This window comes from Heloderma suspectum, chromosome 5 (genome assembly GCF_057233095.1).
Source record: "Heloderma suspectum isolate Gila_16-S chromosome 5, 16-S_ref, whole genome shotgun sequence".
NCBI classification, from domain to species: domain Eukaryota; kingdom Metazoa; phylum Chordata; class Lepidosauria; order Squamata; family Helodermatidae; genus Heloderma; species Heloderma suspectum.
The window spans coordinates 199,701,038-199,714,115 of record NC_139462.1 but is presented as its reverse complement, the minus strand read 5'-3'; the positions used below and the strand labels follow the sequence as shown (position 1 = coordinate 199,714,115).

At 45.9% G+C, this 13,078-nt stretch overlaps 1 protein-coding gene across 1 annotated transcript in view; it reads right to left on the bottom strand.

The window, feature by feature from the left end:
* The window catches only part of MALRD1 (MAM and LDL receptor class A domain containing 1), a 439,175-nt gene that overhangs the window by 377,085 nt on the left and 49,012 nt on the right, over positions 1 to 13,078 (bottom strand). Inside the window, exons 9-10 of the mRNA XM_084860474.1 lie at positions 10,234 to 10,329; positions 5,505 to 5,712 (exon numbers count right to left, since the gene is read on the bottom strand). Of these exons, the coding sequence (XP_084716600.1) occupies positions 5,505 to 5,712; positions 10,234 to 10,329 (304 nt within the window). The remainder of the gene's footprint in view (positions 1 to 5,504; positions 5,713 to 10,233; positions 10,330 to 13,078) is intronic.

The window sequence follows — 13,078 nt, the reverse complement described above, 5'->3', positions numbered from 1 at the left end:
CAAAGCAGGTGGAAAGAATTGGAAAGCCTATGGGGATCGATGAGCAATCTTTCATAGATATATAAGTATCAGCTTATCTAGTGTCCAAACAATTTTGCCTGTCTAGCCAGGGAGCTTTGGAGCAGGAGGGGGGGAACCTGAGTAACACGGCTTCCACAGTCACCTCCCCCTCCTGCCCCTGGACTGCCCCCTTTTTGCTATCTCCATGCTCTGTTCCTAAGCGTGGAGATGTAGCCCACAAGAAGCAAACCACACTGGCTATGAGGGAGTGGGGACCGTGGTTTCTGGAAACCGAGGTTGGAGCCCTGGCTATGAGCTCAGTTCCCAGAAGCCAACAAATCCTATGGCCCTCTTGACAGTGTCTAGTGGCCATATTGCTTCCTGGACTACCCTTTCCCAACCTGTTGCCCTCTGGATGTTTTGGACTACAACTCCCATCAGCCTGACCATTGTCCATATGGCTGGGGCTGATGAGAGCTGTAATCCAAAATATCTAGAGGGCACCAGGTTGGGGAAGGCTGCTCTAAAGCTTTCTGCAATTTAAGTGGAATGAGATATGACAATTAAGTATTATCTTTCATATTTGTTATATCCATATTTACCCCTTCATTGAAATCTCCAGCAATATCTCCAGTTCTTTACAATGCTAGTGTAGGCATGTCCATTCAGAAGTCCCACTGAATTTAATTATACTTATGCTCAGCTATCCAACAGCACAAGAGGTGACTCTACACATGGACATCACCAGATGCAGATGGTCAATATCGAAATCAGATTGATTATGTACTTTGCAGCCAAAGATGGAGACACTCCATAGAGTCAGTAAAAACAAGACCTGGAGCTGACTGTGGCTCAGATCATGAGCTGCTTCTTGCAAAATTTCGGCTTAAATTGAAGAATGTAGGGAAAACCATTAAACCATTCAGGTATGACCTAAATCATACCCCTTATGAATATACAGTGGAGGTGATGAATAGATTTAAAGGGATTAGACCTGAAAGACAGAGTGCCTGAGGAACTATGGATGGAGGTCCGTAACATTGTTCAGGAGGCAGCAACTAAATCCATTCCAAAGAACCTACCTCTGAGTTGACATGCATAGAAGTGAACAGTAGGAGTGAGTTATCCTTTGACTTAGAAAGTAGCCTTATTCAAGATCAGAGCATTTGTCCGTCTATTTTTTAAAATTTAATTTATTTTTAATTACATTTCTATACCGCCCATTAGTCGAAGTCTCTGGGAGGCTCACAAAACAAAAAGTAAACCATAAACTACAATAACATCCAGCCCAGTATTTTCTACTTTGACTGACAGTAGCTCTTCAGTCTCTCAAGCAGTGGATTTTCACCTCACCTTGGATCTGATATCTTTTTTAGAATGAAGATGCTAGGGACTGAACCTGAGACATCTGCATGCAAAACATATGGTCCAAGTTATGGTCCCCCGATATCATAGGTCAATGGACAAATTACAGTTTATCTTGATTAAGCCATGCCCTAGCTATAGGAATATAAAACAAACAAACCAAAAAATTGCACATGACAGTGCAATTTTTTTTTCTTGGCATGAATTTTTAAATTACTCTGGTATTTCATTTAAATGAATTGAGTAGTGACTGTGAAGGTCCTTTCTGTAAAAATTGCAAAGACAAATGTTGTTGTTCAGTCATTAAGTCGTGTCCAACTCTTCGTGACCCCATGGACCATAGCACGCCAGGCCTTCCTGTCCTCCGCTCTTTCCCGGAGCGTGCTCAAGTTCATATTCATTGAATCAGTGATGCTATCTAGCCATCCCATCCTCTGCCGTCCCCTTCTCCTTTTGCCTTCAATCTTTCCCAGCATCAGGGTCTTTTCCAGGGAGTTTTCTTTTCACATTATTTGATGCCAAAATATTTGAGCTTCAGCTTCAGTATCTGTCCTTCCAATGAGCAGTCAGGGTTGATTTCCTTTAGGATTGACTGATTTGACAACGGATGTACGAAAGTCACTTACCTTTCCGTGGATTATGTTGATGGGGGGGAGGCTTTCCATCCCTCCCCCCGGAATCCTCGATGGGGGGGGAGGCGATCCGTTCCTCCCCCCCGGAATCCTCCATGGCTGGCTGTGCTCCGCGGCAGCTCCCCGGAGCAGCCGGCCAGGCCCAGGCCAGAGCCGTCCGCAGCCGGATTTCTGGCCGTGGAGGGCTCTGGGTAAAAACAAACAAACAAACCACGTATGCAAATGGCGGCGGCTACGGCCGCCACTATTTGCGTTCCTTATTTTTGGCCATCTTAGTCTACATAAATATTTACGTAGACTATGATGGCGAAAATAAAGGGGAACGCAAATAGGGTAGCGGGTGCTATTTGCGTCCCTTTTTGATTCGCCGTTTTAGCCTACGTAAATATTTACGTAGGCTAAAACAGTGAATCAAAAAGGGACGCAAATAGTACCCGCTACGCTATTTGTGTTCCCCTTTATTTTCGCAGTCATAGTCTACGTAAATATTTACGTAGACTAAGACAGCCAAAAATAAGGAACTAGGGATGTACAAAAATTACTTACCTGTTTGCGGATTATGCTGATGGTGGGGGGGAGGTGCTCCGTCCCTCCCCCTGGAATCCTGGACAAGGGGGAGGTGCTCTGTCCCTCCCCCCGGAATCCTGGATGGGGGGGAGGCGCTCCGTTCCTCCCCCCCAGGAATCTTCCTTGGCTGCCTGTGCTCCGCGGCGGCTCCGCAGAGCAGCTGGCCAGGCCCAGCCAGGCCAAAGCCATCCGCAGCCAGATTTCCGGCTGCAGAGGGCTCTGGGGGGGGGGGAACCGTGTACGCAAATGGCAGCGGCTATGGTCGCCGCCATTTGCGTTCCTTATTTTTGATGTCTTAATCTACGTAAATATTTATGTAGACTAAGACGGCGAAAATAAGGGGAACACAAATAGAGCAGTTAAAAAAAAGGCATACGCAAATGGCGGTGGCCATAGCTGCCGCCATTTGCATACGCCTTTTTTTTTTTAACCCAGATGTTTTAGGCTACGTAAAATCTTACGTAGCCTATCACGTCGGTGTAAAAAAAAAGCAAACTAACTTGCAAATGGCGGCGGCGGCAGCCGGTCGGAAGATCCACCCCAGGTGAGTCTCATCCCAGGGGGATCCACGAGGAGGCGGGGGGGGCAGGCCGTTCTGCCACAGATTTCGGGGGGCCAAATGCACTGGCATTCGGCCTCCCCAAGATCCATGGTGGAATTCTCTGCCATCCCTATAAGGAACGCAAATGGTGGCGGCCGTAGCCGCCGCCATTTGCGTACGCGGTTTTGTTTTTGTTTTACCCAGAGCCCTCTGCAGCTGGAAATCTGGCTGCGGACGGCTCTGGCCTGCATCTAGCCAGCTGCTCTGGGGAGCTGCCACAGAGCACAGCCGGCTGTGGAGGATTCCGGGGGGGAGGAATGGATCGCCTCCCCCCCCGTCGAGGATTCCGGGGGGAGGGACAGAACGCCTCTCCCGCCACCATCAACATAATCCGCGGAAAGGTAAGTGACTTTCGTACATCCCTAGTCAAATCAGTCAATCCTAAAGGAAATCAACACTGACTGCTCATTGGAAGGACAGATACTGAAGCTTAAGTTTATAAATATTTACGTAGACTATGATGGCAAAAATAAAGGGGAACGCAAATAGCGTAGCGGACGCTATTTGTGTCCCTTTTTGCTTCACCATTTTAGCCTAAGTAAATATTTACGTAGGCTAAAACGGCAAATCAAAAAGGGATGCAAATAGCGGCCGCTACGCTATTTGCGTTCCCCTTTATTTTCGCTGTCATAGTCTATGTAAATATTTACGTAGACTAAGATGGCCAAAAATAAGGAACACAAATGGCGGCGGCCATAGCCGCCGCCATTTGCATATGCGGTTTTGTTTTTTGCTTTAGCCAGCCATGATAAGCTACGTAAATATTTACATAGCCTATCACGTCTTGTAAACAAAAACAACAAGACTGCAAATGGCGGCGGCCAGTTGGAAGACCAGCCGCCACAGCTGCCACCGCTGAAGACGCTGCCGGAGCCACCCGGAACATCCGCCCCAGGTAAGCCTCATCCCGGGGGGGATCCGCGGGGGGGCGGGGGGGTGGCAGGCCGTTCTGCCACGGAGTTCGGGGGGCCGAATGCATTGGCATTCGGCCTCACCGAGATCTGTGGCGGAATTCTCTGACATCCCTAGATTTGACCTCCTTGCAGTCCAGGGGACTCGTATCGTAAGAGTCTCCAATAAACAGTGAGATTTCCAAATCCTTAAAAACCACTTCCTTAAAAAGCTAAGCCAAAACTACTTAGTTTGTCACAAACATTTCTGATATTGGCAGTGCTGAAAATGCATTGTTGAATGGTTTGCAACTCCTTCCCAAAAATGTTTATTCATTTACATTATGCTAACTCACACTTGCCTGAAGTCTCATGATCACATAGCCAATTAGCTCTGATTGCCTGCGTAACATTGTAACATCAGCTTGTTAACTGCATGATCCTTGATTGGCTGGGATCATGCATGTGTAGGGATGTATGAAAGTCTTACCTGGCTCCGTGCCAGGTAATCTGCGGTGGGGAGGAGGCGCTCCCCCCTCCCCCCAGAATCCTCCCTGGCAGGCTCTGCTCTGTGGCAGCTCCGTGGAGCTGCTGGCCACGGCTGGGCTGCTGCAGCCGCAAATGGCAGCCATCGTAGCGGCCGCCATTTGCAACCTCGCAGTCAGCCCTGATAGGCTACGTAAGTATTTACATAGCCTATCACGGCAAAGAGCAGGGATGCAAATGGCAGCCGTTACGCCATTGGCATGGCTACCTTTACCGTGATAGGCTACATAAATACTTACGTAGCCTATCACGGCAAAGAGCAGGGGAGCAAATGGCGTAGCGGTCGCCATTTGCATCCCTGACCTTTGCCGTGATAGGCTACGTAAATACTTATGTAGCCTATCACGGCTGACTGCAAGGGCACAAATGGCGGCCGCTACGACGGCTGCCATTTGCAGCCGCACGAGCCCGGCAGCAGCCGGGAGACCAGCCAGAGCTGCCACCGCCACCGTATCCGCCGCCAGAACTGCCGCCACCAGTGCCGCATGTGCCGCCAGGTAAGCTCCGTCCCGAGGGGTTCCACAGGGTGGCGGGGAGGAGGCTGTTCCACCACGGATTCTGATGGGGGTGGATTCTAAAGAATCTGGCCTCACTGGAGTCTGTGACGGAATTCTCTGACATCCCTATGCATGTGACTAATTCAGGAAGGAGGAAGAAGCAGCAGCCAGTGGAAAAACAGCACTGAACAGGAGAAGCATGAATGTTTACATAATCTAAGTGGTTTTCAGAAGGAAAATTCTCTACCTCCAGATTACCCATTAATCAAAAGTGGAGAATATTTGGTGCAGCTCTAATCCCTGTTAATAATCATCCTCTCAGATATTCCATTCTATGGCACAGAAGTCTTCACACCACTAGTCTGTTTGGCAGCATATCATCTTTAAAACAACTGTTTTAACTTACCGCAAGCTGATGGATCTTCATCACTTCCATCCAAACAGTCCAGCTGGTAATCACAGGCCAAATTAATGTCGATGCATTGGCCATTGGCACAGGCAAATTCTTCAGAGGTACAAAGCTTGGGCAATTTTGATACTGTGCTATCTTCAAAATTGAAGTGATCCAGACAGACACTGCTTCTCTTGCTTTCAACTGTTCCTTCTAAAAGAAGCTGAGAGAAGGGGTAGCATTTTATATCTGCCCAACTATTTCAGTGGAAAGGGCAATGCATATAGACTGATGTATTAATAGGGCTAATCACTTGTTCAGTGCCTTTATACAACATATTCCCCCATTTGTGGTAAATATGACCTTATTTATGTAGGTCATGAGCCACAGATAAAGTCCTTATCCATGTAAAGGATCCCCATGTACCCAATTTCCATGCAAGGTGCCCCATTTGCATGTAACGTTAGCATGCCAGCAGCACACCCAAACAATACTGGTGTGCTACCATTACAGATAAATGAGCAACTCAGGTGGTAAATGTGCATTTATATGCAGTGAGGCATGTGTGATATATGGACAGAGGGTTTACTCAAAGCCCACATCCTGAATGAATCAGGCTTATGCTTCAATAAAATTGATTGCTTTGATTTGGATGCAAATTGTACTTCCATATAAAATTTCAGCTCCTTTCATGCACAAACTCCCTGAAGAGGTTATATAGCCACATCATGGGTCCTGTCCCTGAAGTCGGACAGCTTCCCCCAGACTCATCTTTAGGGTCCATGGATGTCGTCAGCAGACTTTTTACATGAGCTGGAATCCTAGTCATGTAGTGTTCCAGCTCATGTGGAAAGCCTACACGTGTAGACTTTTCTTGCAGAGGTCCACTCCTAATGTGTCAAGGGTGAAGCCGGAGGAACCCACATGAGCTTGGGCCAGGGAAAGCCCTGCAGTCCCTCTCTGCACGTGATCCCCTTTTAATGTGTATAATGCATATAGGAGGCTCTAGGCTATGCCCAATTCACCTCTGCTAAGACTTTTGGCAGCTTACATGTAGTAAACTAATTAAACTCATTGGGACCCACTTATAAATAAATATGCTTGGCTTGCAGTTTTGGAAAGGCTTCATAATTTTAATTTGTGTAATATACACAAGTGGATCAATTCAAGAACGCTTTAAACTAATGAACTGTAGAGATGTAGCATCTATATCTATATCTATATCTATATCTATATCTAGCTCATAACAATCTGAATAAAAGCTCGTGCAAGGTGAACAAACAAGTTAACACACACTAAAGCCATCAGCAAAGGAGGAAAGGCACACGCTCAGATCTCCTGTCCTTACAAAAACCTCCTTCCTTAGAGAGGCACAAGATCAACGTACAATAATTCTGTTTCTCTTGGGTCAATTTCCCTATGGGTCTTTAACTCCAACAGGAGTGGAATAAGATACTACCCTTCCTAAATTGCTTGGTTCCACTTGCATCCACAAGGGCAGAGTAAGTCACAATGCTACTAAGACAAATTACAAAGCACATTCCAGATTAAGTGCACTATTCAAATGGGTGAGAATATTTTGCTCCCCTTTTAGCCAATGCCTCTTCCTGATTTATTTATTTATTGGCTCTCGACCCAAACTATGGATTCCTAGGAGACCCCAATTACACCGCCCAATGGAATGAAGTCAGTATTGATGCAGGCAGTCACTCGCCCCATGCCTTCACCAGTCACCTTTGCCCTCCTTCATCACCTTGCAGGCCTCTGATTTCACCCACAATGGATAGGCTGGGGTGGACAAGAAGACCAATGGGGAAACAGGAGTGGGAAACAGAGGATACTCCTGAAGTCTTAGAATATTTGAAGTAGTGCTGTGCTCAAAGTTTCTCCAATTTTTTTCAACCATTCTGATTCAATTTGATAGAAAAGAAATGGTTTTCAAAAAGAAATTCAATAGTGAAGAAAATTTCAGAGAAATATCATGGGTTGGGGTTGGGCTTCTTGTGCTTACCTTACTTAGGAGGTGGCCAAGGAGTGTGTGCAAGTGTCCTGTTTTTCATTGTACAATCTCCTCTCCAGCAGCCTGTAGCCTCCTTGGCTTCCCACACTTCAATTAAAGCCCATGGGAAGACAGCATAAGGTAATTCCTCCCATAGGGTTTTGTTTTTTTTCAGATCAGGAAGTGTGGGTAGCCAGGGAGGCTGCAGAGCAATGGAGAGATGTGTAACAGAAAGAAAGAAAGAAAGAAAGAAAGAAAGAAAGAAAGAAAGAAAGAAAGAAAGAAAACACACACAGCACTCTTGGCCACCTTGCTGTGATTAGGCAAGCTCAAAACCACCACCAAAAGAAATTCAGAAGAATGTATAAAACACCCTGAGAATGAAGCAGAAAAATGGAAGCCTCCTTCAAGGGGAAGAAAACTTCCAGGAAATTGGAGGGCAGATTTTGGCACAGCACTAGCTCCATCTCTTCCTTAGAGCTAGCCACAACACTGCCCTGCTCACACCTGCATTGTGGCAGATGCAAATGAGGATATCCTGCCAACAGAGTTGACGCTTTTGTTGCTTCTGGTGGCAGCACAAATCACCCCCAAACCCAAATGAGAAACAAAGAAGCTGTGCTGCAACCCCTGCCAATGGGGAGTCCTGCCCCTGCCTGTGAGAAACTGTCGAGAATTACTTCTCCCCAATTTCTCTGCCCACATTTACGGTGGAGAATTTTGAGAGGCCATTTGCACACACTTCTAATTTAAAGTGAGAAACATGGTTTCTGGGTCGAAATCTTGCAACTCTGATGGGAGAGAAACATTTTACTTCTATTTAAAACAGAAACAAAAAAGGGAGTCAAGAACGGGATTTGGTGGGGTCAGACATTTGGGTGCTTTTATCCCTTGAACTCCATATCCATATTCCACTAAACAATCTCCTAATCAGTTCTATGAATGTAGTTGCTGAATTGACTTCAGAATATATCAAAACTATGGATGGGAGAACCAGGGATGGTCGACCACACTGAGATTTTCTGAGCTCCATTTTGAAGCTTGGTTTACCTCACTCCCATTTTAATTTGTGGCCTGATTTTATTTTTGTTCTCATGGATAATGTATGCATTTCAAATGGGAAAAGTGCACATCTCTGTTCATATTTTCAGAAGCACTTGGATTTCCTATCCTGACAAAATCTTTTGCCTCGGTGATTAAAGTGTGAAAATGCCGGGTTACATACATTTTAAAACGCACATTTAAAAAAACCAAAAATTTTCCGAACACAATCACAAGTTTGGGAATTTGCGACCCTTTTCGGAAAAATGCGTCCATGTTTGGGGTTGCAAACAGGGCAAGTTCTGTTGATTTGTGAACCGAAACAAAATTCTCGTACATCCCTAATCGAAACCCCAGGACATTTGCGAGCAATTATACGTTTAGCATCCAGACAAGGCTTGAATTTTACAACTACATTAAAAGTAGGAAGAAAGCGAGAGATTAACAAAGCAGTCCATTTTTGTTGTGCTAGAAATGATTTGATGCAGGGAATAGCCAGGAGGTAATGTTTCCTGTAGCATGTTCCAAAGTGGCAGGTGTGCCCACAGTTTCTGCAATTCCATTCTGTCCTTCTAATGGAGAGCTTAATCCTGCTACAGCACTGGCACTTGCCTGGCAGCAGCTGGCTAGATAAATTTAAAAGGGAAAATCAATTGGAGCTGCTGCTGGCAGGTCTACATCTCATCACACTCCGGATGATTGCAATACTTGGCATGGCTCTGGAAGAAAATGAGAGCCAGTGTAGGACAGAGTGTTGGATCAGACCAGAAAGAACAGGGTTCAAATCTCCACTGAGCCATGAAATTCACTGGCAAATCTTGATGGCAGTCAACATCTCTCAGCCTAACCTACCGCATAGGGTTATTGAGAGGATACAAGGGGGAGTAATCATGTGCACCTGAGCTCCTTAGAAAAAAAGGTAGGATAAACATGTAATTAAGCAGTCAAAGAGACAGCAGGGGTTGAAGTTAGATGTGGTGGAGAGAAGGTTTATCTGTGATGGGCTCCCTGTGTCCCTGTGTTGAAAAGGCTCTAAGCGGCTCGTGGGCAAATTCTGGGGTCTGTGTGAAAAGTAGTGGCTAGTGAGGGACTGGATTGCCAGGTCCTATTACTGTGGCAGCCCCTTCTCTTTTCCAGACACCTGCAGTCCCCTCTCTTTCCAGACACCTGTATTTCAGGCGTCTATTGGGTAGATGCCTGAAGTGCTTGAAAAGGCACCTGTGATCGAAAGCACCTTGCATGCAGGGAGCTTCCCATTTTCATACATGAAGAAGAGTATTTCCAGCATGAATTGGGGTTATTCCTCTGTTCACAGAAGAGAATGGGAATATAGAAGACAAGTGTTGGGCATGGAAAGCTCCATGTATGCAGTGGACTCTCTAGATTAGGGGTTTCACTTAGAATTAAAGAATCCTGAGCCCAGGAATTTGATCAGTCTACCGAAACTGAACAGAGCTCAGAGTCCTTCCACACAAAAATCCACTGGTTACCCCCAAGCTGTTTTCATTTCAGCAGTATAATTCGGGTGGCTAAGTAATTTTGTTCCTGCTATTGTTAGATAATTAGAAGTTAGATGTTCTTTCCAATCTACTGAAAATGACCGTGAGATAGAGCAGGGGATCTAGATCTACTTTCTGCCCACCCCTGTTGTAGATCATCGGGAAGCTATTTCAAAGTTGGTGTACTTGAATTTCTCTCTCTTACCTTGATTTTTTCACGTCCTGCTGGTATCTGTATTTCTACTTTCACCCACTCATTGTTAGTTGGAGAACTGCCTTTCCACAGCATCACTTGTTCATCCTGATAGCAATAGGATACAAATGTTCATACATGTGTACAAATGTTCACAAATGTGCATATATGTAATCTGTAAAAAAAAGTTTAGGTGATCTTTCCAAACCATTATCAGAACAGGCCATCTAGCCCATCACTGCTGGCTAGAGAAACATAATTATCTGTACTTCTTTGCTGTGTTTACTGCTCTGATTTCATGGACTCCAGGGAAGACAAGGCATTTACAGTAATTAGGCATAATAATTGAGCAATTATCAGGAGATATCTATGTAAACGTAAAATAAACTGCAACGCAAAGCTACAAGGCTGACAAAAAGATAAATGTGTGTGTTTTTCCCCGTGGCAGCGGGTTTAATGGGGATGTCTACTCTACCCATACTCACAAAAAATTATTTAGAAAATGAAATGTGTGCATAGAACGTCTGCAGAGACATCAGTCTTAGTTCTACAGGTTCTTGTGGCCTTACAAGGGACATTCATTGGGGTTCTGAAACACAAGGCCTGACCTTATCTTTTCTTATCTTAGTAGTCGTACTGGACATTTCCAACCTTGCGCAAGGAGGGCCCCATACTTAAGCATGACATTCACAAGAACAAAAGCAAGTTGACCAGGTAATAGTAGAGTTCTGTGTGATAAACACACTTTTAAAAAAGCATGCTTAAATTGCCCTCTTTTTCTTTGAAGAAAAAGCATAAGAACATAAGAAGAGCCATGCTGGATTAGACCAAAGGCCCATCTAGTCCAGCATTCTAGACTAAGACTAGAAAGGCCTTTGGTCTGATCCAGCATGGTTCTTCTTATGTTTTGATTCTGTATGGCCCAGAAAGAAGCTAGGACAGAATAGCAGGAAGAATTTCAGTTGTGCCTCCTTTCAGGTCAGGAGGCAAGCAAAAAAAGTGAGTCCTACAAAATATGATTTCACCACAGAGCTGCATCAGACAGGAATCTAATATGTGATATAAATCATGAGCAGACTAAGGAAATACGTAAAATAGAGAGTTTCGTGTTAGGACCAAGCTGTGTCTTAGGCATCCATACCAGCATCTAGACCTGAAGAGAACATAGTGCAGCAAACAGGAAGACACTGGCGAGATTCCTACTATTAAATCAGTCCGGTCCAATTCAGAGGCTTGAGAAGGCCCAGCAATCACAAGAAGAGATGCAGCATATACACCCCTATTCCCTTCTATACTTGAAGTGCTGTCTGGGGCCTGAGCACACTAAACCGACCATGTTAGCTCACTAGACCAGGTGCTAGCCTCAGACCCTGTGTCTCCAGTGGTCTTGGGCTCAAGAGTAGGTGTGGGTGAGAATTTCAGTTCAGTTTGGTTTTGATAAGAGTTTCTCAAAATTCTCAAAGTCCTCCATATTCCGGACAAAAAACCTTGGCATTTAAAATATTCAAATGTGGGAGAAACCAAACCTGACTGCTTTGTCCATCCAGGCCAAGGGCTTTGAGTGCTGTGCTGTTCAAGCCTGGGTTTGAATCCCTGTGTATTGAACCACATTAGTGCTGAATTAGGGTTGCCACTAGGGATGTCAGAGAATTTCGCCACGAATCTCGGGGAGGCCGAATGCCAGCACATTCGGCCCTCCGAAATTGGTGGCGAAACGGTCTGCCCCCCCACCCCACCAGGACGGGACTTACCTTGGGCGAATCCTCCTGGCGGCGGCGGCTCTGGCGGCGGTTCAGCAGCGGCGCAGTGGCAGCAGCTCCGGAGGCCGGTCTTCCGACCGGCTGCCACCGCCGCCATTTCCAGTAAAAAACAAAAACAACAACAAAAAAATGTGATAGGCTACGTAAAGATTTACGTAGCCTATCACGGCTAGATTTTTAAAAAATACCATAATAGGCTACGTAAATGTTTACGTAGCCTATCACGGCTGAACAAAAAAAACCAAAACAAACCCGTGCGTACGCAAATGGCGGCGCCCATGGGCGCCGCCATTTGCGTTCCTTATTTTGGCTACGCTACGCTATTTTCCCTAGTTATTTTGGCTACGCTACGCTATCTACGCTATTTGCATTCCCCTTATTTTCGCTGTAGTCTACATAAATGTTTACGTAGACTAGATGTGCCAAAATAAGGAACGCAAATGGCGGCGCCCATGGGTGCCGCCATTTGTATACGCACGGTATGTTTGTTTGTTTTTTCCTCAGCTGTGATAGGCTACGTAAACATTTACGTAGCCTATCATGGCTGACTGCAGGGACGCAAATGGCGGCGGCTACAGCCTCTGCCATTTGCGGCCCGGCTGGCCAGGATTCGGGGGTGGGGGGACGGAGCACCTCCCCCCCCGGCCAGAATTTCGGGGAGGAGGGACGGAGCGCCTCCCCCCTGCCAGAATTTCTGGGGAAGGGACGGAGCGCCTCCCCCCCACCGCGAATAAAATTTCGTTCAAGGTAAGTGACTTTCGTACATCCCTAGTTGCCACCTCATTTTTCTGTCAGGCTCCTCATCTTTAACAGCTTTATGGCAGACAGGTGCATCACAGTCCTCTCCATGCTGGGAATAGCTGCACCTGTTGAATTTGGCTGGTGCAGATGGGTGACAATGTCATTTCAGTTCATTTTTTCATAAGATTTTACCTAAACTTAGTAATGGGCTGGATGCAGGCCAATATACTGAAGCTGAATCCTGACAAGATGGAAGCCCTGTGGGTGAGCGGTTCTCAAGTCCTGGAGATTGCCCATTCTGGATGGGGTTGCACTTCCCTTGAAAGATCAGGTTTGTAGTCTGGAGGTACTCCTAG